At 45.3% G+C, this 20,316-nt stretch overlaps 1 protein-coding gene across 5 annotated transcripts in view; it reads right to left on the reverse strand.

Moving 5' to 3' along the window:
• Nucleotides 1-20,316, reverse strand: part of LOC140188792 (forkhead-associated domain-containing protein 1-like) — a 149,224-nt gene that overhangs the window by 4,857 nt on the left and 124,051 nt on the right. For all 5 annotated transcript variants that reach the window (XM_072245436.1, XM_072245438.1, XM_072245439.1 and 2 more), the window contains 3 exons: nucleotides 20,025-20,245; nucleotides 12,882-13,047; nucleotides 872-952 (listed from right to left, as the gene is read on the reverse strand). In XM_072245436.1, the coding sequence (XP_072101537.1) occupies nucleotides 872-952; nucleotides 12,882-13,047; nucleotides 20,025-20,245 (468 nt within the window). The remainder of the gene's footprint in view (nucleotides 1-871; nucleotides 953-12,881; nucleotides 13,048-20,024; nucleotides 20,246-20,316) is intronic.

Consider the following 20,316-nt stretch of genomic DNA (forward strand, 5'->3'; position numbering starts at 1 on the left):
TAGGAAAACAGCCGGCACTAGTTTAACAGGCAGCATGGGAAGATACAACTGGGATACAACAGAGATGTCAGGTCTTTTCCCAGAGAGGGAGAGAGTAACTTCCTTCCAATTGCATTTTAGGGAGTCCTGTTTAGAAAGAGGAAAAACAGGAGAAGGAAAGGTATTGTCTGTCTATTCCTAGACGGAATGAGATTGGCAAGTTCCATATGATTCCATAAAGGAAAGGAATTTGCAAATATCCCGAGAAATGGTTTAATGTGTTAACAAAATCTATTCACCAGACAGGTTACTAGGATCAATATTTCTGAGTAACAGCATGTATTCAAAAATTATCATTAACATGCACAGGAACATTACCAAAAGTTGACACAGCAAGGTCCTTCAAAGGAGATAGTAGGACAGGTGACCAAAAAGGCAGTCAGTGTGGCAATAATGAATTAAGGTTGGATAGTTAGGAAGAAAAAATTTGGGGAGGGAATTTCATTGCTCCCAGGGACAATCAGCTGAAGGCACTGATGGAATCAGAGTTAATTGAACATATAGAAGTGGCCAAAATTGGATCACAGTGGCTGCAAGATTCAGGAGGTTTCAGAGATGGGGAGAGGTTGTTCTACACAGTCTAACTCTTGTGCTTGTACAGTATATGCAGTGTGCACTGTATTTAACCTTAAACAATCTTCACAGTTAAACTTTGGGGTAATTTTAATTCTACACCACGTGGTGGAAAATGGATCATTTGGCTTGATCAACAGCATTGCATTCACTGATCCAATCCCACTGGTCTCCCATTGAGAGGATTTGTTAGAAGTGACCCTCTCAGCAACAAGTGCAGATGTGAGCACTGGACCTCCACAGAGGCCCAATCTCTCACCTTGCCGTGAATATCCTCCTTCACACAGCTATGAGACGGGAACTTGCTTCCTTTTCTGTCCAACTGTTCTACATGGATGGTCTGCACGAAACAAAAAGAGTAAAGTCAGTGACGTAGACATCTGACTTTTGCCACTGCCTGTGGTTCTGGCACAGAAGACATTATGAAACTGTAGCTGTTTCCACACTGAAATGTTTTACATTCCTAGTTCTGATAAACCACTCTTGCAGTCTTTTATGAACCAGTGCAATCAAATAACATCTAAGGATATAATTATTTACTTTAATTGGGTTAAAAAATTCCTTGATTTATTTAAGTATGGTAGTCTGGTGAAGTTTCATTAATTCATATGAAAATGGCACAAACGCATGGCCTGTACATTGGGGTGTCTTCTCCAGACTGTAACAAAATAACTTTGAGGCCATTCACTTCTACCTCGTAGGCACAAGTGCTTAGTTTTCTGGTAAATTTAATATTTAATAGGTAAAGTCTTTTAAAATGTACCTTACAGTTCCCTGCAGCTAAAATCAATTCATTTTTGGAACCTACATGCAGTTCTCTAAACCAGCAGAATTTATGGAAACAGTGTGCCTTAGTTAACATCTTTAACACAGGAAAAAAAATCTGAAGGTATCACTGGACTTTAGATGAATGAGGTGATTAATTTGATCTGGAGGCTGGCTAGCTTTGTGGGCAGAGTCAGCACTTACCTCATGGAAAGTAAACTGCTAAACCTAAAGTTCAACAGTACTTTGCGGGGAGAGTATACTATAAAATCTCTCCTCATAGTCTAACTCCCTCAACTCTGGAATCAACTTGGTGAACCTCCTCTGCACCACCTCCAAAGCCAATATAGCCTTCCTCAAGTAAGGAGACCAGAACTGCACGTACTACTCCAGATGCAGTCTCACCAGTACGGGTTGCAGCATAACCGCCCTGCTCTTAAATTCAATCCCTCTAGCAATGAAGGCCAACATTCTATTTGCCTTCTTGATAGCCTGTTGCATATGCAAACCCTTTTGTGATTCATGCACAAGCACTCTCAGGTCCCTATGCACAGCAGCATGCTGCTATTTTTGACCATTTAAATAATAATCTGCTGTCTCATTTTTCCTTCCAAAATGGATGACCTCACATTTACCAACATGATACTCCCATCTGCCAGACCCTTGCCCACTCACTTAACCTATCCATATCTCTCTGCAGGCTCTCTGTATCTTCTGTATAATTTGCTTTTCCACTCAGTTTAGTGTCATCAGCAAACTTAGATACACTACACTCAGTCCCCTCTTCCAGATCGTTCATGTATATCGTGAACAGTTGCAGGCCCAGCACTGACCCCTGCAGCACATCACTTACCACTGATTGCCAACCAGAGTAACAGTCATGTATCCCAAGCCTCTGCTGTCTATTAGTTAACCAATCCTCTGTCCATGCTAATACATGACCCCCAACTCTATGCATCCTTATCTTATGGATAAATCTTTTATGTGGTACCTTATCGAATGCCTTCTGGAAATCCAAGTCTGTTCCCCTCTATCCACTGCACACATTATATCCTCAAAGAACTCCAGTAAGTTTGTCAACCTCTGCAGATGCTGGGGTCAAAGCAACACTCACAACACGCTGGAGGAACTCAGCAGGTCGGGCAGCATCCGTGGAAAAGATCAGTCAACGTTTCGAGCCGGAACCCTTCGTCAGGACTGAAGAGGGAAGGGGCAGAGGCCCTATAAAGAAGGTGGGGGGAGGGTGGAAGGGAGAAGGCTGGTAGGTCCCAGGTGAAAAACCAGTAAGGGGAAAGATAAAGGGGTAGGGGAGGGGAAGCAGAGAGGTGATAGGCAGGAAAGGTGAGGAAGGAATAGGTAGTAGGAGGCGGAACCATAAGGAAGGTAGTAGGCAGCTGGGGGAGGGGGCAGAGTGAAACTGGGGTAGGGGAAGGGAGGGAGAGGGAATTACCGGAAGTTGAAGAATTCGATGTTCATACTAAGGGGCTGGAGACTACCCAGAGGTGTTGCTCCTCCAACCTGAGTTTAGCCTCATCGTGGCAGTAGAGGAGGCCATGTATGGACATATCCGAATGGGAATGTGAAGCAGAGTTGAAGTGGGTGGCTACCGGGAGATCCTGTCTATTTTGGCGGACGGAGCGGAGATGCTTGACGAAGCGGTCCCCCAATCTGCGTCCGGTTTCACCGATGTAGAGGAGGCCGCACCGGGAGCACCGGATGCAATAGATGACCCCAACAGACTCACAAGTGAAGTGTTGCCTCACCTGGAAGGACTGTTTGGGGTCCTGAATGGTGGCAAGAGAGGAGGTGTAGGGACAGGTGTAGCACTTACACTTACAGGGATCAGTGCTGGGTGGGAGATCCATGGGGAAGGACGTGTGGACCAGGGAGTTGCGGAGGGACCGTTCCTGTGGAAAGCGGAGAGGGGTGGAGAGGGAAAGATGTGCTTAGTGGTGGGGTCCTGTTGAAGGTGGCAGAGGTTGCGGAGGATAATGTGCTGGATCCAGAGGCTGGTGGGGTGGTAGGTAAGGACAAGGGGAACTCTGTCCCTGTTGTGGTTGTGGGACGATGGAGTGAGGGCTGAAGTGCGGGAAATGGAGGAGATGCGGGTGAGGGCATCATTGATGATGGCAGAAGGGAAACCACGATCCTAAAGAAAGAGGACATTTGAGATGTCCTAGAATGGAAAACCTCATCCTCGGAGCAGATGCGGTGGAGACGGAGGAACTGGGAGTAGGGAATGGCATTTTTGCATGTGGCGGGGTGGGAAGAGGTATAGTCGAGGTAGTTATGAGAGCCAGTGGACTTGTAGAAGATGTCAGTGGACAGTCTGTCTCCAGAGATGGAGACAGAGACATCGAGAAAGGGGAGAGAAGTGTCCGAGATAGAGGAAGTGAATTTGAGGGCTGGGTAGAAGTTTGAAGTAAAGTTGATGAAATTGACGAGCTCAGCATGGGTGCAGGAAGCAGCACCAGTGTAGTCATCAATGTAGCGAAGGAAAAGTTGGGGAGCAGTACCAGTATAGGTTTGGAGCACAGACTGTTCCACATAACCAGCGAAGAAGCAGGCATAGCTGGGGCCCATGTGAGTGCCCATAGCTACACCCTTGGTCTGAAAGTTTGTCAAACAGGACCTGCCTTTGCTGAATCCATGCTGTGTCTGCTACATTGTATTGCCTTCCTTACTATCAACTTGACCTGTAAGGAATCCTGCACAAGGACCCCTTAGTACCTCCAATTTCTGAACTCACTGTCCATTTAGAAAATAGCATACAGCTTTTTTCTTTCTACCAAAGTGCAAGAGACCATATACTTCCCTACACTGTATTCCACCTGCCAATATTCTGTAATTACCACCAGAAACTCCAGCCACTGCTGCTCTATAGTCACCCTGCTAGTGTACCCTTCCAATCAACCCTGGCCAGCTCCTCTCTTGTATCTCTGTAGTTACCTTTACTCAACACTAATACCAAGACATCTGATCTTAGTTTCTCCCTCTCAAACTGCAGGATGAATTTTATCATATTATGATTACTGCCCCCTAAGGGTTGCTTTACCTTAAACTTAATGAAATCTGGTTCATTACACAAGATCCAATCCATAATGGCCTTATCCCTTGTGGGCTTGACCACAAGATGCTACAAAAGGCATTCTACAAATTCTTTCTCTTGGGATCTAGCACCAACCTGATGTCCCAAAATTCCTTGCGTATTGAAATCCCCCATGACTATCATTGCACTTCCTTCTTCACATGCCTTTTCTGTCTCCTGTTGCAGCTTGTACCCCACATTCTAGCTACTGTTGGAAGGCCCGTATGTAACTCCCATCAATGTCTTTTTACTCTTGCAGTTTCTAAATCCTACCGACTAGGATTCTACATCTTCTGATCCTATATCACTTCTTTCCAAGGACTTGATTTACTTTTTTTTTAACCAACAAAGCCATTCCATGTCCTCTGCCCAGCTGTTTGAATTTTTGATATGATGTGTATCCTTGGCTGTTTAGTTCCCAGCTGTGATCTTCTTTCAACCACAACTCTGTGATGCCTACAATGTCATACCTGCCAGTCTCTAACTGCACTACAAGATTTCCTATCTTATTTCATACACTGCATGCATTCAAATATAATACTTTCAGTCCTGTATTCACCAGCCTCTTCTCAATTTTGTCTCCATGTTTTCTGAAGATAAATGCTTATCTCTTTCTAAACTTTTTTTTGTCTTATTCTTTATTCTGGATACTTCAGGAACCTCTCTTGCTCACTCACTGCATTGAAGTTTTGTTGAAGATGCCCTCATTGAGATAAGAAGTTAAAACAAGACCCAAATCTGCTTGCAGACGGAAGTGGAAGACCCAGAACCTCACTTTATTAAAAACAGTAGAGTTGTCATTTGTGGCCTGACCAACATTCATCTTTCAACTAACATTACTAAATTATCGATTAATTGGCACATAACAATTTGCCATTTGTGAGAGTTTGCTGTGCACAAATTAACTTTCACATTTTCTGTATTACAATGACTACTCTTCAAAATCACTTCATTGGCTGCTAATTGCTTTGGGGACTTCCTGAAAGAGACATAAATAATAATAAATAATATAGCAAGTATTTTTGACATAGAAATTAAATTTAGACACTCCTATTGTCTTGATTCCCCAGGCATCAAAAGTCAAAGCCAATACTCCTTTGCTCCTAATGGTTTGGTGTACCAAAGTATTCAATAATAGTTGAATTATTGAGGGAAGAGAGTTCATATTTTGTGCCTGCGGAATAGCTTCCATACAGAGAGGATATTATGAAATTTTTTTGTAACTTCAGTTCATCTCAGATATAAGTGAGCTCCCAAGGACATTGGCTGCAGTGACAACAACTGGGTGTATTGTATAAAGAGAGTGCAGATTGTGTAGCTTGTATTGAGGCAAAGAAATTGATAAGTTTGAAACATAATTTTAGAAAGTGGATGCTGGAAATATGAGAAGAGTAGAAAATGCTGGAAATAGAAGGTCAGGCATTATTTGTAGAAGAAGAAACAGTTAAAGTTACAGGTAACTGACCTTTCATCAGTACTGACTCGAGGTGAGAAGTTACCATCTGAGATGCAGTTTACGTAAGGCTACAAATTAGAAAAAGATCAATCAGGGTTCCTCCCAAATTCTATCCAGTGCCTACCATCACTTCCGAAGAAAGGCCACTGGCCCAAAATGTTAACTCTCTACAAGATGGGGGCGTACCGAGATGATCAGAGGCATAGAGAGAGTGGCCATTCAGAGACCTTGTCCCAGGGCAGAAACTGCTAATACAAGAAGGCGTGACTTTAAAGTGTTAGACGGAAAGCACAGGTGGGGGGGGTGGGGGGTCAGAAGTAGGTGTTTTACGCAGGGAGTGGTAGAAGTGTGGAATACACTGCCAAGGATGGTGGTAGAGGCAGAAACATTACGGTTATTTAAAAGACCCTTAGATAGGCATATTGATGATAAAAAATGGAGAGTTATGTGGGAGAGAAGAGTTAGATTGATTTTGGAGCAGGTTAAAGTGTTAGTACAATATCTTCGGCTGAAGAACCTGTACTATATTGTACAGTTCTATGTTCCTCTCTGCACAGATGCTGTCTGACCTACTGAATATCTTCAGCATTTTCTTTTCTTTGTTCAGACTGAGAAGTTGCTGGGCTTGGTTCCTTTCTGCGCTAAACCGCCCAACGTGGCAAACACAGGGTGTAGGATTGATCAGTGCTAAGGAGGGAAAACAAGTCTTGCATGGTTGCAGTTCCTTCCTGATCACCATCCTGTGATTGCTTCTGGATAACAACACATACACATGATGAGGAGGAAGGAACAACCAACCGTGATTCCCTGCACAGTTGAATAGGAGGTTAACACTCAATAATGCGTGTGAAGAATGTCTGGACAAGTAAGCTACTTTATAGCCAGATCCCAGTGAGAAACAGGGCTTTCGGTAAGGGAGAGAGCTTTCCAATAAAATTACTGCTCCCAATTCTCACAGAAGTGTAGGTCACAACCCTACAGAGTATACCCCATTGATTCAATGTGTGGAATGGGGGTGGAACTTTTGCCATGGCTTCTAATGAACCAATGTTAGTGTTTGCTGAAGCATATTATTATCTACTGTATCATAGACACATAGAAACATAGAAAATAGGTGCAGGAGTAGGCCATTCGGCCTTTCGAGCCTGCACCGCCATTCAGCATGATCATGGCTGATCATCCAACTCAGAACCCTGTACCTGCCTTCCCTCCATACCCCTTGATCCCTTTAGCCACAAGGGCCATATCTAACTCCCTCTTAAATATAGCCAGTGAACTGGCCTCAACTGTTTCCTGTGGCAGAGAATTCCACAGATTCACACTCTCTGTATCAAAACTGTATTAATGAGTGTTGGTAATAACGCCTTTAAAAGATGCATCTTCTTATTGGTACAAAAGGTTGATCAGACTAACCACGAGGTTTCTGTGTAGCAGAGTGGATTGGATGACGTGATTTGCTGCACTGAGTTGAGTATCAGACACACTGTGCAACTCTAGGATGGGGAATCTGCTGATACAATTCTTCTTTATATTTAAAGTTTCTGTTACCCCTAAAACAAGTAAGTGAAGCAACCTCACATCCTGGACCAGCAAAGAATTCTAATCAAAATTACTTGTCCTGTTCTCCACTTGGACTAAGATTTAATGTGACCTGAACATCTCCCACTACCTTTTCCAAGGAACATTTTACATGAGTGATCTGGGACAGTGCAAGTGTCAGCGGACTTTGGTACTCTGTGTGTGCGCATCGTTTCACCTTCACACTTTGGCCAGCCGGTCGACTTCCACCTATCAAACGTCAGCTGAGCTACACACAGCGTTGGAGTACAAATGCCAGGGAGTTACACCTAGCACTTACGGAACACAACTCTGGTCCGTTGGTGAGCACCTCATCTCAAAATGTATTTGAAGGATTTGGAGACGGTTAGAACGAAGCAAGAGGGGATTTAATGGAAGTCATGAGCATGAGGAAGTCTGCAGGTGCTGGAAATCCAAAACAACACTCACAAAATGCTGGAGGAACTCAGCAGATCAGGCAGCATCGAGGGAAGTTAACAGATAGCTGATGTTTCGGGCTGAGGCGTTGACTATCTATTCACTTCCGTAGATGCTGCCTGACCTGTTGAGTTCCTCCAGCATTTTGTGTGTGTTGCATCAAATGCAAGTGTTTAAAATTATGAAGGATTTGGAAAGAGTGGATAAAGATGACCAATTTCCAATATCTCAGATGCTGTTTACATGGAGGTAAGGACTGAAGGCGAGTGGCTAAAGAACAAGAGACAAAATGAAGGACGGCTTTTATACAAGGCAAGCTTGGGATAAGGAATGTCCTGCAAATCAGATGGTGAATTCATTGGTGACTTTTAAAAGGAAACTAAATAAAAACCAATCCGAAACAGTGATCTGGGATCAAGTAGAGATTCCAGGACTAACTGGAATATTCTAATTTTAGATTATGAGTCATGCAGACTCAATGGGCCGGACAATTTTGTTCTTTGCTGTACTGCTCTATGACGCGGTGATTCAGTGTCTCACAAGCTTTACTAATGTCCTGTCAAAATCAGATAATGGAATGTTTTTCCGGCCAGTGGACTCAATGGACAATAACTCTTCTCAGAGAACCACAGCGGAGAGCAAGCAACTTCGGGATGAGGCCGACTGTTGTACAGTGGGACGGTGTTAGGCTCTGTCTTCAAGCAATGTTTCCGAAGAGAGAGATTCTTCTGCGTTTCTTCCTTTATGGAATGTTAATTTGCTGACAAAGACCGGGCTTATTGCTCATTGCGGCTGCCTCCAAGTTTGCAACCACTGGGGAAGCTGTGAAGCACTTTCACTAGTGAGATAGTTAAAACAACTCTAGTCTGTATGGGGATTCTCTTTTTACTTGTTGTTACAATAACACTTCCCACATAGAAGCCTCTGACAATCTAATATGCTTGCACGCTGTGGTTGGAACGTTTAATTCATCCCTACTGCCTGTTACAAGTGGAGGTCTATCTAAGGAAGCCTCTGATGTTGAAAACCTGAAGTAACAAGTTGAGCTGGAAGGTGTAGAGTCAATCACTCTGCATCTCAAAGAATGAAAATGCAAAGGCAAAATCCCGCAGATGCTGGAAATCGGAGTATAAACAAGTACGGGGTGCCACGATAGAGTAGCGGTCAGCATGACATTGTTACCACTTGGGGCGTCAGAGTTTGGAGTTCATTCCCACGTGATCTTTAAGGATTCTGTGCATTCTCCCTGTGGAAAGCCTGATTTTTCTCTGGGTCCTCTGATTTCCTCTCACAGTCCAAAGACATACTGGTTAGTAGATTAATTGGTCTTTGTACGTTGTCCCGTGATTAGGCTAGGGCTAAATTGGGGGTTGCCGGGTGGTGCGGTTTGAAGGGCTGAATGAGCTATTCTGTGCTGTATCTCTAAATAAGCAGAGTAGTGCAGCAACAATGCAGCAGATCATGCATTTGTAGAGGCTTTTGGCAAAAAGGTACAAATGATTTGGCCCCTTCAGAAAACTGACGGTGAATCCAGACTTGGCTCTGACACAGTTTATGAACTTTATGGTTTCTCTTTCCAAATTTCAGCTTAGCCAAAATCCTGCTGTGTTCGTTCATCCCTGTATCCTGCATGGCAGCGCCTCACGTTTTAAATTCTTGTCCTGTACTCAAATCCTTTCTCCACTTCAACGACTCATTGGGAATTCAGTGCTCCTCCTACCCAGATTTGGTGCAAGGGCTTCATGGAATGTCATATCACTCCATGACTTCCGTCCCTAGATCTCTCAGCTTCTGTGTTATTCACCTCTCTTTTCAGACTTTCCTTAAAACCTGTCTTCCTGATGACTCGGCTTTTGTTCACCGGACCAAATATTCCATTATGTGGATCGATGTCAAACTTTATGTGATAGTTCATCTGTGAAGTGCCTGAGACTTCAGTAAATCGTGATAAAAATCTAAGTTGTTAATGGAACCATTATCTGGATCAAATTCCTTGGACCTTTCTGATAGGAATTCTATCAAAAGGGTCCACGGCCTTGGAAAAGGCTAGGATGTGGATCATACCGAACTTTGGCATTGATAGGAATCCTACTGTGTAAAGGCTTTGGAAAAGGCAAGGGTGCGGATTACACCAAATCTTTACCTCAATGGAAAAGTCCTTGCAAGCGATAACCTTCAACTCTGCTTCAACAGCTGTGTATGTGTGTGTCAGCAGAGGTCTGCACTGGGAGATATCACACTCAACAATACCCATCGATGCATCCCCATTGCACAGGCTGGGCTTACTCCAGTGAGGGGAGCATATAGTGTTTCTGTGCTATATTGACTGTCCTGTTGTACATACTATTTATTACAAATTACTATAAATTGAACATTGCACATTTAGATGGAGACGTAACGTAAAGATTTTTACTCCTCATGTATGTGAAGGAAGTAAGTAATAAAGTCAATTCAATTCAATTCAACATCAAGATGGCTTCAATACTGGTTTGGTTCGTTGTGGATTCTTGCTCTACTCTCAATGGATTGGAATTTCTCAGCTGTCTAAAGAACTGTGGATCATTGAACAGACCACATTTCCTTCAAATCTATTGTCCTTCCAACAACTTCCCTCTTGGGAATCTCAAGGTCAAACTTCAGACACTGCGCTCAAGTCAAAAGCCCGACAGTACCAGAGACCAAACTGCCGCAGTAAATTTAATGAGAAAGTCTTGTGATGGGCCTCCTGAGACTGCTAGTCTAATTTAATTTTAGCAATTGTGAAATAAGATCTCCATTCTTGACAGAGGTTAGAGAATCGATCTGTTCGGCTGAACAAATCGCTGGGATCTCCGGTGGATGTGAGGAGGAGATGGAGGAGAGTGCTGTGCAGAAAGCCCAATAACCTGCACCGGCAGAACTGAGCTGAGTCTCTGTCTGTCATTATCACCAGTCAGCACAACACTGACCCTGGGAGAACCAACATCAGTGAAAGAGCTTCAATTGGTATTGCTGAGTGAGCGACAAGGCTTTGATGGAGCTCAGCTAAGTACGGGATTAAAGTAAGTGATTATCCCACCTGTGAAGAGAGCCCATATAAGAAGGCAGTGCAGGCTCACACAAACTAGAAAATCTCTTAGGTAGAGTAAAATACTTTATAATTTATCCAGAACTGTGGGAAGGCTCAGGACGTTCCAAAGAGTCACGAAGTCAATGACATATTTCTGAATGGTTGCACTGCGGACAGAAAGCAGCACCTGGGGAACCCAAACACTAGGAGCCCTCACAAAGGGTAGGAACATGGAATGAAGGGTCCTCATGGCCTGGGGCTTCTGGGGGGTGGGGGGCACCAGATAGGATGAAGTTCATCACTGGTCAAATCATGCTAAGGTTGCAAGAATTTAAAGCTTAAACTCAAGGAGGGAGCTAACTTCTTTGGAGAGATGCTGAGGAACAGAGGAGAGAGAAATCTGAGGTCTGGTGTAACTAACGGTGCAATAAGCAGAGCTGCTGCCTCAAAGCTCTAGGGAGCTGGGTTCTTGGTTGCTTCTGGTCTGATTGTAACTTCTCTGTCTATTGTAGTATCTGCTGCTCCAAATGGCCCTCACAATGACTGTTTGCCTCCTCATCTAGAGCACCTTATTAAAAGTGGATAGTGTTCTTACAGTATGTGAGCCTGGACCACACTAATCAGCAGGTTGTTTGTAACTAAAGGACATTAGCTACAAACCTGACCTGACGTTCTCTGTATGCTCATTTCCAATGGTATGAGCGAGAACCTGGACCGCCTACGTCATACATCTCTCCCTGTCTACCCCACTCACTCCTGCAGCTCCAGCAATCCAGGGTTCAATCACAAAGTCATACAGAGGCAAGACCTTCACCCCACCCAGTCCGTGCCAACCTCTTTGCCCATCTACTCTAATCCCACTTGCCTGAATTAGGCCTGTAACCTTCCACGTCTTGCCTTATTTAATTGCTTCTCTAAATGTCTCTTAAAGTAGTAATTTCATTTGAATCCACCACCTCCTCTGGCAGTTAGAAATAACCATCTTCTTCATAAAGAACTTTCCTCTCAAATTCCATTTAAAACTCCTTCCTCTAACCATAAACCTATGCCTTCTTGTTTTAGATACATCCTTCCATGGGGAAAGGAGCCTAGCCATCTACCCTCTCCATGTCATCTCTAAGTCTCCTTTGCTCTAGGGAAAACAAGCCTAGCCTATCCAGTGCCTCCCCACAATTATAGCCCTCCATTCCTCGTGAATCTCCCCTGTGGCTTCTTCAGTGCAACCACATTATCCCGTACTGTGGTGACTGGAATGGCGCCAAATAATTCAAGTGTAGTGTAATCAGTTTTTTGTGAATTGCAAAGTAATGTTCTAACTGTTACAATTTACGTCTTGACCCATGAAGGTAACTATGTCATATGTTTTCTCCACTTTCCTGTGTTGCCACTTTTAGGGAACTATGGACTTGACCCCAAGGTCCCTCAGTTCGTCAACAATCCTACCCCATTTGACTTTGGGTCCTTACCTTGGGTGCTGTTCTGTGTGGAGTTGGTACAATCTCCCTGTACTGTAGCTGGTTGGGTTCCACCTGGTGCTCCATTTTTGCCCTACATCCCAAAGTCATTTGGGTTGGTAGGTTAACTGGTTACTGTAAATTCTCTCCAGTGTGTAGGAGAGGGGTAGAGTCAGGATGGAGCTGATGGAAATGTGGGGACAAGAGGTTACAGCAAAGATTAGTAAGGGAATGGGATTGCTCTTGTACTTGGATGAACTTCATGGGTTGAAATGGCTCTTTCTATGTCAGCTGGCAATAGATGTGGAGTCTAACAGGAAGTCTATGACTAATGCCAACAAATCTACTGTGCGTTTCCACAAAGACAAGCCCCTTACCCAAAATTGTCAGCTGCTCTCCTCGACATCATTTTGATCACAAACCCGCTCTACGGGGAGACCTGCGGCCGCTTTGCACTCTTACCTTACGTTGCTTGTTGGCTTTGTTCAATCTCTTCTCCTGGTCAAAATGTGACTGCATTCGCTCCATGGACTCTCGCAACAGGCCGTTCTCCTCAGTCTGGCTCTGCAGCTGCCCCTGTAAGATCTCCACGTCAGCCTGCTTTTTGTGCAGAGTGATCTGCAAGCATCTGCAGAGAGCACAGCGACAGGGATCAGAATTTGGTGCTGCTCTAAATGTCATTGTCACTGCTAGCCCTCCTTCAAGGCTGGGCAGCGGCAGTGAAGATCCACCCCCAGGTCACCTGATGCCGAGGTTGGAAAGCACTGTTGGGTTGGCCTTTAACCAAGCAAGAGTCAGCAGGAAGAGGAGGAGGGTGGAGCTTGCTAAATTGGCAAATTGGCCCTGACTGCTACCAAACAGGTCAGTCAGCTCAGTACCGGCAATCAGGATAAAAAGCTGCCTGCAGTAAGCTCAATGATAAAATGGCAGAGGAGACCAGCAACTACTTGCAAGCAGCTTTTAATGAGGAAAACCCCCAGGAGTAATCAGACAAAATTCAGCAATGAACCAAGAGAGGCCAATTGAGACCAATCACTAACAAGTAGAAATCTGTTTTCTTTATATAGTGGACTGCAGGTGGGATAGTTGATTGTGCTACCAAGGAGTCAAGGAGGTATCCCTGACTACAAGACTGAAACTTAAGGAGCTTAATCTCACCCACACGTTTTAGGAGCAGTACAGTGGTGTGATAAATGGAACTGCTACCTCACATAACCAGTAACTCAGGTCCGATTCTGACCCCTGATGCTGTCTGTATGGAGTTTGCAGGTTCTCCCCGTCACCACTTGGGCTTCATCCTGGTGCTCCATATTTTTCCCACATCCTAAAGACATATGGACTGTAGATTAATGAGCAACTGTAAATCGCCTGAGGTGAACGCCAGAGTCCAGAGGGAGATGAAGGGGAGCATAAATTGGGATCAGTGTGTGATTAGTGTGAATGGATAGCTGTTGGTCAGTGTGGACTCTCTGAGTTGAAAACTGTGTCTCGGCACTGCGTGGGACTCCATGATAGACTGTTTTCAACATCTTGATTTGATTTATTTTCCCTCAGACAAAAGTTCTGAGAGGCCAGCACGCTTCTCAGTATCAGAGTGCAAGGCCAACCTGTGCTTTGGGTTAGGGATTAGGCAAGTCCTGGCATTCTGGGAATGAGACAAGAGGTTACAAGCTCTGACCCCTCACCAAGCTGCTCTTTCCTCATGTCTGGGCCAAGTCAGTGAGTGCTGGTGATCTGTCTAACACACGGACAACATCTGTGAGCAAAATCCTGTTCACATCTCCCTTCTGGGAATGAAAAGAGGGAGCAGCTCTGGTTCCTTTTTCCAGGAGACCAGTCACAAATTTGTTGTAGGGTTATTATTTATCGGTAAAATGGAAAAGGAGGCAAGGCGAAAGAATGTGACAGAGACAGGACATTGTGTATAAGATGATGAGAGGCATTGATCGTGTGGATAGTCAGAGGCTTTTTCCCAGGGCTGAAATGGGTGCCACAAGATGGCACAGGTTTAAGGTACTTCGGAGTAGGTACAGAGGAGATGTCAGGGGTAAGTTTTTTTACACAGAGAGTGGTGAGTGCGTGGAATGGGCTGCCGGCAATGGTGGTGGAGGCGGATACGATAGGGTCTTTTAAGAGACTTTTGGATAGGTACATGAAGCTTAGAAAAATAAAGGGCTATAGGTAACCCTAGTAATTTCTAAGGTAGGGACATGTTCGGCACAACTTTGTGGGCCGAAGGGCCTGTATTGTGCTGCAGGTTTTCTGTGTTTCTATGTTTCTATGACACGGAAGGACCTTAGCTTAGGAAATCGCAAATTTAAATCAGCTTGACTGGAGCAAAAAAGCAGCAAGGAGCAGAAAACACTCGGAGGAGTTGTACAGTGGTCCCCAAATAGCAGTGACATTGCAGGGCACAGAGTAAATGAGGGAATCTGAGGTGCATGTGACAAAGGTAATGCAGTCATTGTGGGAACCCTTAATCTTTGTAAAGATTAAACAAATCAATTTATCACAAATAGTGATGAGGATGGATTCATGGAGTGTATAAGAGGTAGCTTTCCAGATAAGCAAGTTGAGGAACCGTCGATGGAACAGGCTGTTTTAGGTCTATGACTGTCCAATGAAGAAGGGTTGACTGATGATCTGATAGATATGGTAAATCTAGCCTCCTAGGAATAGTGATCACAATACGATAGAGTTATGTATAAAATTAAAAGTGACTAGTTCTGTCTGAAACTTGGATCTCAATTTGAATAAAGCAAACTACAAAGATATTAGGTGTGGGTTGACCATAGTAGGTTGTGTTAAGGGTATGATTGTGAACAAGCAATGGCTAACAAACAAGCCAAAATCAAGAGGAGAAGTGGTCCCTACCGAGGTGCTATTGGATAATAGAAAAAAGCTGATAACATTGTTAAAATGGTTAGGCTGAGGACTGGAGAATATCAAATTCTGCAAAGGGGACTGTTTTACTAAGGAAAGAAGTATGAAAATAGGCTTACAAGAAACTTAAACAGAGCAGAAGGAAGGACAAGGGTTTGTGCCAGGTTACTGACTGAGCAGCACACAGACTAAGCAAATGCCTTTTTTTAAAAAGTCCAGTGGGGTGAGTACCTGTGATTGTTTGTACTGGAGTACCAAGGGGCTATAACGAGTCAGGGCTCTGCAGGGTAGTGGGGTACTGTTGATCACCTTTGATTATATAATGTGAAGCACACATGAAGCTGAAGCGAGGCTATTCCTGTTATTTCTTGGGTTGCCATGACCTACGGCAGGGTTGACTAAGGTCAGCCTGGTCTTCAGCTCTCACTATTGTATGTTCACCTCCATCGCAGGTTAAATACACGGAGACAAAACCACTGTCACGTGTTCAGATCCGTCTGATCTGTACAGCTCTGAACACTGTACATGATCCGTAATGTTTGGTAATTGCGAATCAATCTGTTTTGTGTTGCCACCAGCTCAATTTTCATTCTTCAGGAGAGCTAACATTTTATGAACCCTGAAAGACAATTTTGCCTATCCTGATGGTGCTGCACTTGTGCTGTGAGAATCAATAAAGCTCTCTCGAGTGTGCTGTTCTATGTCCTGAGGCAAGTAGATTAAGTGATACAGCTACAGAAGGTGACATGAAGACACATTGTTTCCAAAGCATGAAGTTGATAGCTATAATCACAGCACAAATTCATCCGTTCACTCTGATATTAAATCAAAACACAGTCTCAAGGTAAAGGCATTACTTGTCATTTCTGGCAGTGATAATAATTCCCACACTACTGTCACTAGGGGCCTCCGTTTTGTTTGTATTCATATTAAAATACAGTATTCCTTCAATTCTTATCAACATCCCAAGCTACCTCAGAACTAAATGTTGATACCTGAGCCAAAAAATCCTATCCTTTAGAAAATAACTTGTACTTTCTCCACTCCCCATTTCTTGCAGGTTCAACAGTCACCAAATTCCTCCACTATCAGAGCCTGAGAAACGAGGCTACGATTTTCTGACCCTTCCTTGTCGCTCCTGAAGATGGAAGGTGGGATGTGTGGAGAGTGGTTCCAGAGCTCCGCCACCAACAATCCCCTCATTTCCTGCCGGATACAACAATGATTCCACTTCGGAAGCATTCTGAAGGGTTCTGATGAAAAGTCATCGACCTGAAATGCTAACTGTGCTTCTCTCTCCACAGATGTCCAGTACCTGTCTCAGAGGGGGAGAGTTGTAGAGGATGGGGGGATTACAGAGAGGGGGAGAGTTGTAGAGGGATAGGTTAGATTACAGAGAGGGGGAGAGTTGTAGAGGATGGGGGGATTACAGAGAGGGGGAGAGTTGTAGAGGGATAGGTTAGATTACAGAGAGGGGGAGAGTTGTAGAGGATGGGGGGATTACAGAGAGGGGGAGAGTTGTAGAGGATGGGAGGATTACAGAGAGGGGGAGAGTTGTAGAGGATGGGGGGATTACAGAGAGGGGGAGAGTTGTAGAGGATGGGGGGATTACAGAGAGGGGGAGAGTTGTAGGGGATGAGGGGATTACAGAGAGGGGGAGAGTTGTAGAGGATGGGGGGATTACAGAGAGGGGGATAGTTGTAGAGGATGGGGGGATTACAGAGAGGGGGATAGTTGTAGAGGATGGGGGGATTACAGAGAGGGGCAGTTGTAGAGGATGGGGGGATTACAGAGGGAGAGTTGTAGAGGATGGGGGGATTACAGAGAGGGGGAGAGTTGTAGAGGATGGGGGGATTACAGATAGGGGGAGTTGTAGAGGATGGGGGGATTACAGAGGGAGAGTTGTAGAGGGATAGGTTAGATTACAGAGAGGGGGAGAGTTGTAGAGGATGGGGGGATTACAGAGAGGAGGAGAGTTGTAGAGGATGGGGGGATTACAGAGGGGGAGAGTTGTAGAGGATGGGGGGATTACAGAGAGGGGGAGAGTTGTAGAGGATGGGAGGATTACAGAGAGGGGGAGAGTTGTAGAGGATGGGGGGATTACAGAGAGGGGGAGAGTTGTAGAGGGATAGGTTAGATTACAGAGAGGGGGAGAGTTGTAGAGGATGGGGGATTACAGAGAGGGGGAGAGTTGTAGGGGATGGGGGGATTACAGAGAGGGGGAGAGTTGTAGAGGATGGGGGGATTACAGAGAGGGGGAGTTGTAGGGGATGAGGGGATTACAGAGAGGGGGAGAGTTGTAGAGGATGGGGGGATTACAGAGAGGGGGATAGTTGTAGAGGATGGGGGGATTACAGAGAGGGGGAGTTGTAGAGGATGGGGGGATTACAGAGGGAGAGTTGTAGAGGATGGGGGGATTACAGAGAGGGGGAGAGTTGTAGAGGATGGGAGGATTACAGATAGGGGGAGTTGTAGAGGATGGGGGGATTACAGAGGGAGAGTTGTAGAGGGATAGGTTAGATTACAGAGAGGGGGAGAGTTGTAGAGGATGGGGGGATTACAGAGAGGAGGAGAGTTGTAGAGGATGGGGGGATTACAGAGGGGGGAGAGTTGTAGAGGATGGGGGGATTACAGAGAGGGGGAGAGTTGTAGAGGATGGGGGGATTACAGAGAGGGGGAGAGTTGTAGAGGGATAGGTTAGATTACAGAGAGGGGGAGAGTTGTAGAGGATGGGGGGATTACAGAGAGGGGGAAAGTTGTAGAGGGATAGGTTAGATTACAGAAAGGGGAAGAGTTGTAGAGGATGGGGGGATTACAGAGAGAGGGAGAGTTGTAGAGGATGGGGGGATTACAGAGAGGGGGAGAGTTGTAGAGGATGGGAGGATTACAGAGAGGGGGAGAGTTGTAGAGGATGGGGGATTACAGAGAGGGGGAGAGCTGTAGAGGGATAGGTTAGATTACAGAGAGGGGGAGAGTTGTAGAGGATGGGGGGATTACAGAGAGGGGGAGAGTTGTAGGGGATGAGGGGATTACAGAGAGGGGGAGAGTTGTAGAGGGATAGGTTAGATTACAGAGAGGGGGAGAGTTGTAGAGGGATCGGAGGAATTACAGAGAAGGGGAAAATTGTAGAGGGATAGGTTAGATTACAGAGAGGGGGAGATTGTAGAGGGATAGGTTAGATTACAGAGAGGGGGAGAGTTGTAGAGGATGGGGGGATTACAGAGAGGGGGAGAGTTGTAGAGGGATAGGTTAGATTACAGAAAGGGGAAGAGTTGTAGAGGATGGGGGGATTACAGAGGGAGAGTTGTAGAGGATGGGGGGATTACAGAGAGGGGGAGAGTTGTAGAGGATGGGGGGATTACAGAGAGGGGGAGAGTTGTAGAGGATGGGGGGATTACAGAGAGGGGGAAAGTTGTAGAGGGATAGGTTAGATTACAGAAAGGGGAAGAGTTGTAGAGGATGGGGGGATTACAGAGAGAGGGAGAGTTGTAGAGGATGGGGGGATTACAGAGAGGGGGAGAGTTGTAGAGGATGGGAGGATTACAGAGAGGGGGAGAGTTGTAGAGGATGGGGGGATTACAGAGAGGGGGAGAGCTGTAGAGGGATAGGTTAGATTACAGAGAGGGGGAGAGTTGTAGAGGATGGGGGGATTACAGAGAGGGGGAGAGTTGTAGGGGATGAGGGGATTACAGAGAGGAGGAGAGTTGTAGAGGATGGGGGGATTACAGAGAGGGGGACAGGTGTGAAGAAAGGTTGGGTCGGAGTAAGAAGGGGAGACATAGCAAGGGAATCTGTCCATGGCGATTTTTCTTGTGAATTGGGGGGTGGTGGGGGAGGGTGGTGAGATGGCAGAGTGATTCAATGGGAAAACATTGCTGCTGTACTGGGAAATCATTTCCCTCCTGAATCTGGCAATTCCCATCTTTTATGCTGCCAAATTTCACAGCGAACCTGTTAGCAGAGATATTAAATAGAACCATTCAGAAAATCTGCAACACTAAGTCTCATTTAAATATTACAAGTCCTGTCTGCCAAGTGAGTAATTAGACCTTAAGGAGACAAATCTGCGAGTGTGTGTGTGTGTGTGTGTGTGTGTGCGCGCGCGCATTTTAAACCGCCACTCCTCTCCCTCCCCACTATTCCATCCACCTTTGTGATTAAATGACCTCTCTAGCCACACTGGTGGTTGAACTGGATTTTGTGGGGGTCCAGTGGGAAATATTGGGAAACCAGCTGAGGACAGAGTGCACAGACAACCTGCTGGACGAGTTATGTCAGTGAGGTGGGGAGGGTATATGGTGGGGGTACCCAAATGGACTTAGTGCTGTGACCACTGTTTCTCATTATAGCTATCTGACCTTGACTCTGAAACTCAGTATAATGAGGTTACATCAGTTGATGATATCGAACAGGAAATTGTTGAAGTGATCACAGGATTTATAGACAAATTTGGTTTTTGGCAATTCAGGGGTCATTATCTGCCATTGCACGGTACTGCAAAGAGGGAGGAAATTAAACTGACACGTACTCCTTGTCCTGGAGTTGAAAGCTACATGGGCATTCTAGTAGGATTGACACTAAAAATGCTACTGAATACAGGTAATTCCAAAGTCTGGAAATATAGGGACCAAAGAAATAAATGTGAATGTAAACAGTTTTCCAGATTAAGCCAAACAGCATTGGAAGAGGGCAGGGAGAATCTGCTGGACTTTTCCCATTTACCTCAGCTGTTCCAGGTCTTTCTCGTAACTTCCCAGGAGTTCGTCTTTCCTCACAAGTTGGGTCTTCAGCTGACCGATACCGCCACTCAGCAGCTGCACATCCCTCTGCCGGGCTTTCCCCAGCCTCTCCCTCTCGTCCTGCGGAACGTGCTTCAGAGAAAGCGAGCCTGTCAGCTCCTTCACGTTGAGCAGGCTTGAGAGAGCCTTCACCAGGTCGAGGTACTGCAGGCGGCAAAGGGAGAAGGTGAGAACTGTTTCAGACATGCTGCCCACCACTGGGCAAATCTACAAGG

The sequence above is a fragment of the Mobula birostris genome, chromosome 27 (genome assembly GCF_030028105.1).
Source record: "Mobula birostris isolate sMobBir1 chromosome 27, sMobBir1.hap1, whole genome shotgun sequence".
NCBI classification, from domain to species: domain Eukaryota; kingdom Metazoa; phylum Chordata; class Chondrichthyes; order Myliobatiformes; family Myliobatidae; genus Mobula; species Mobula birostris.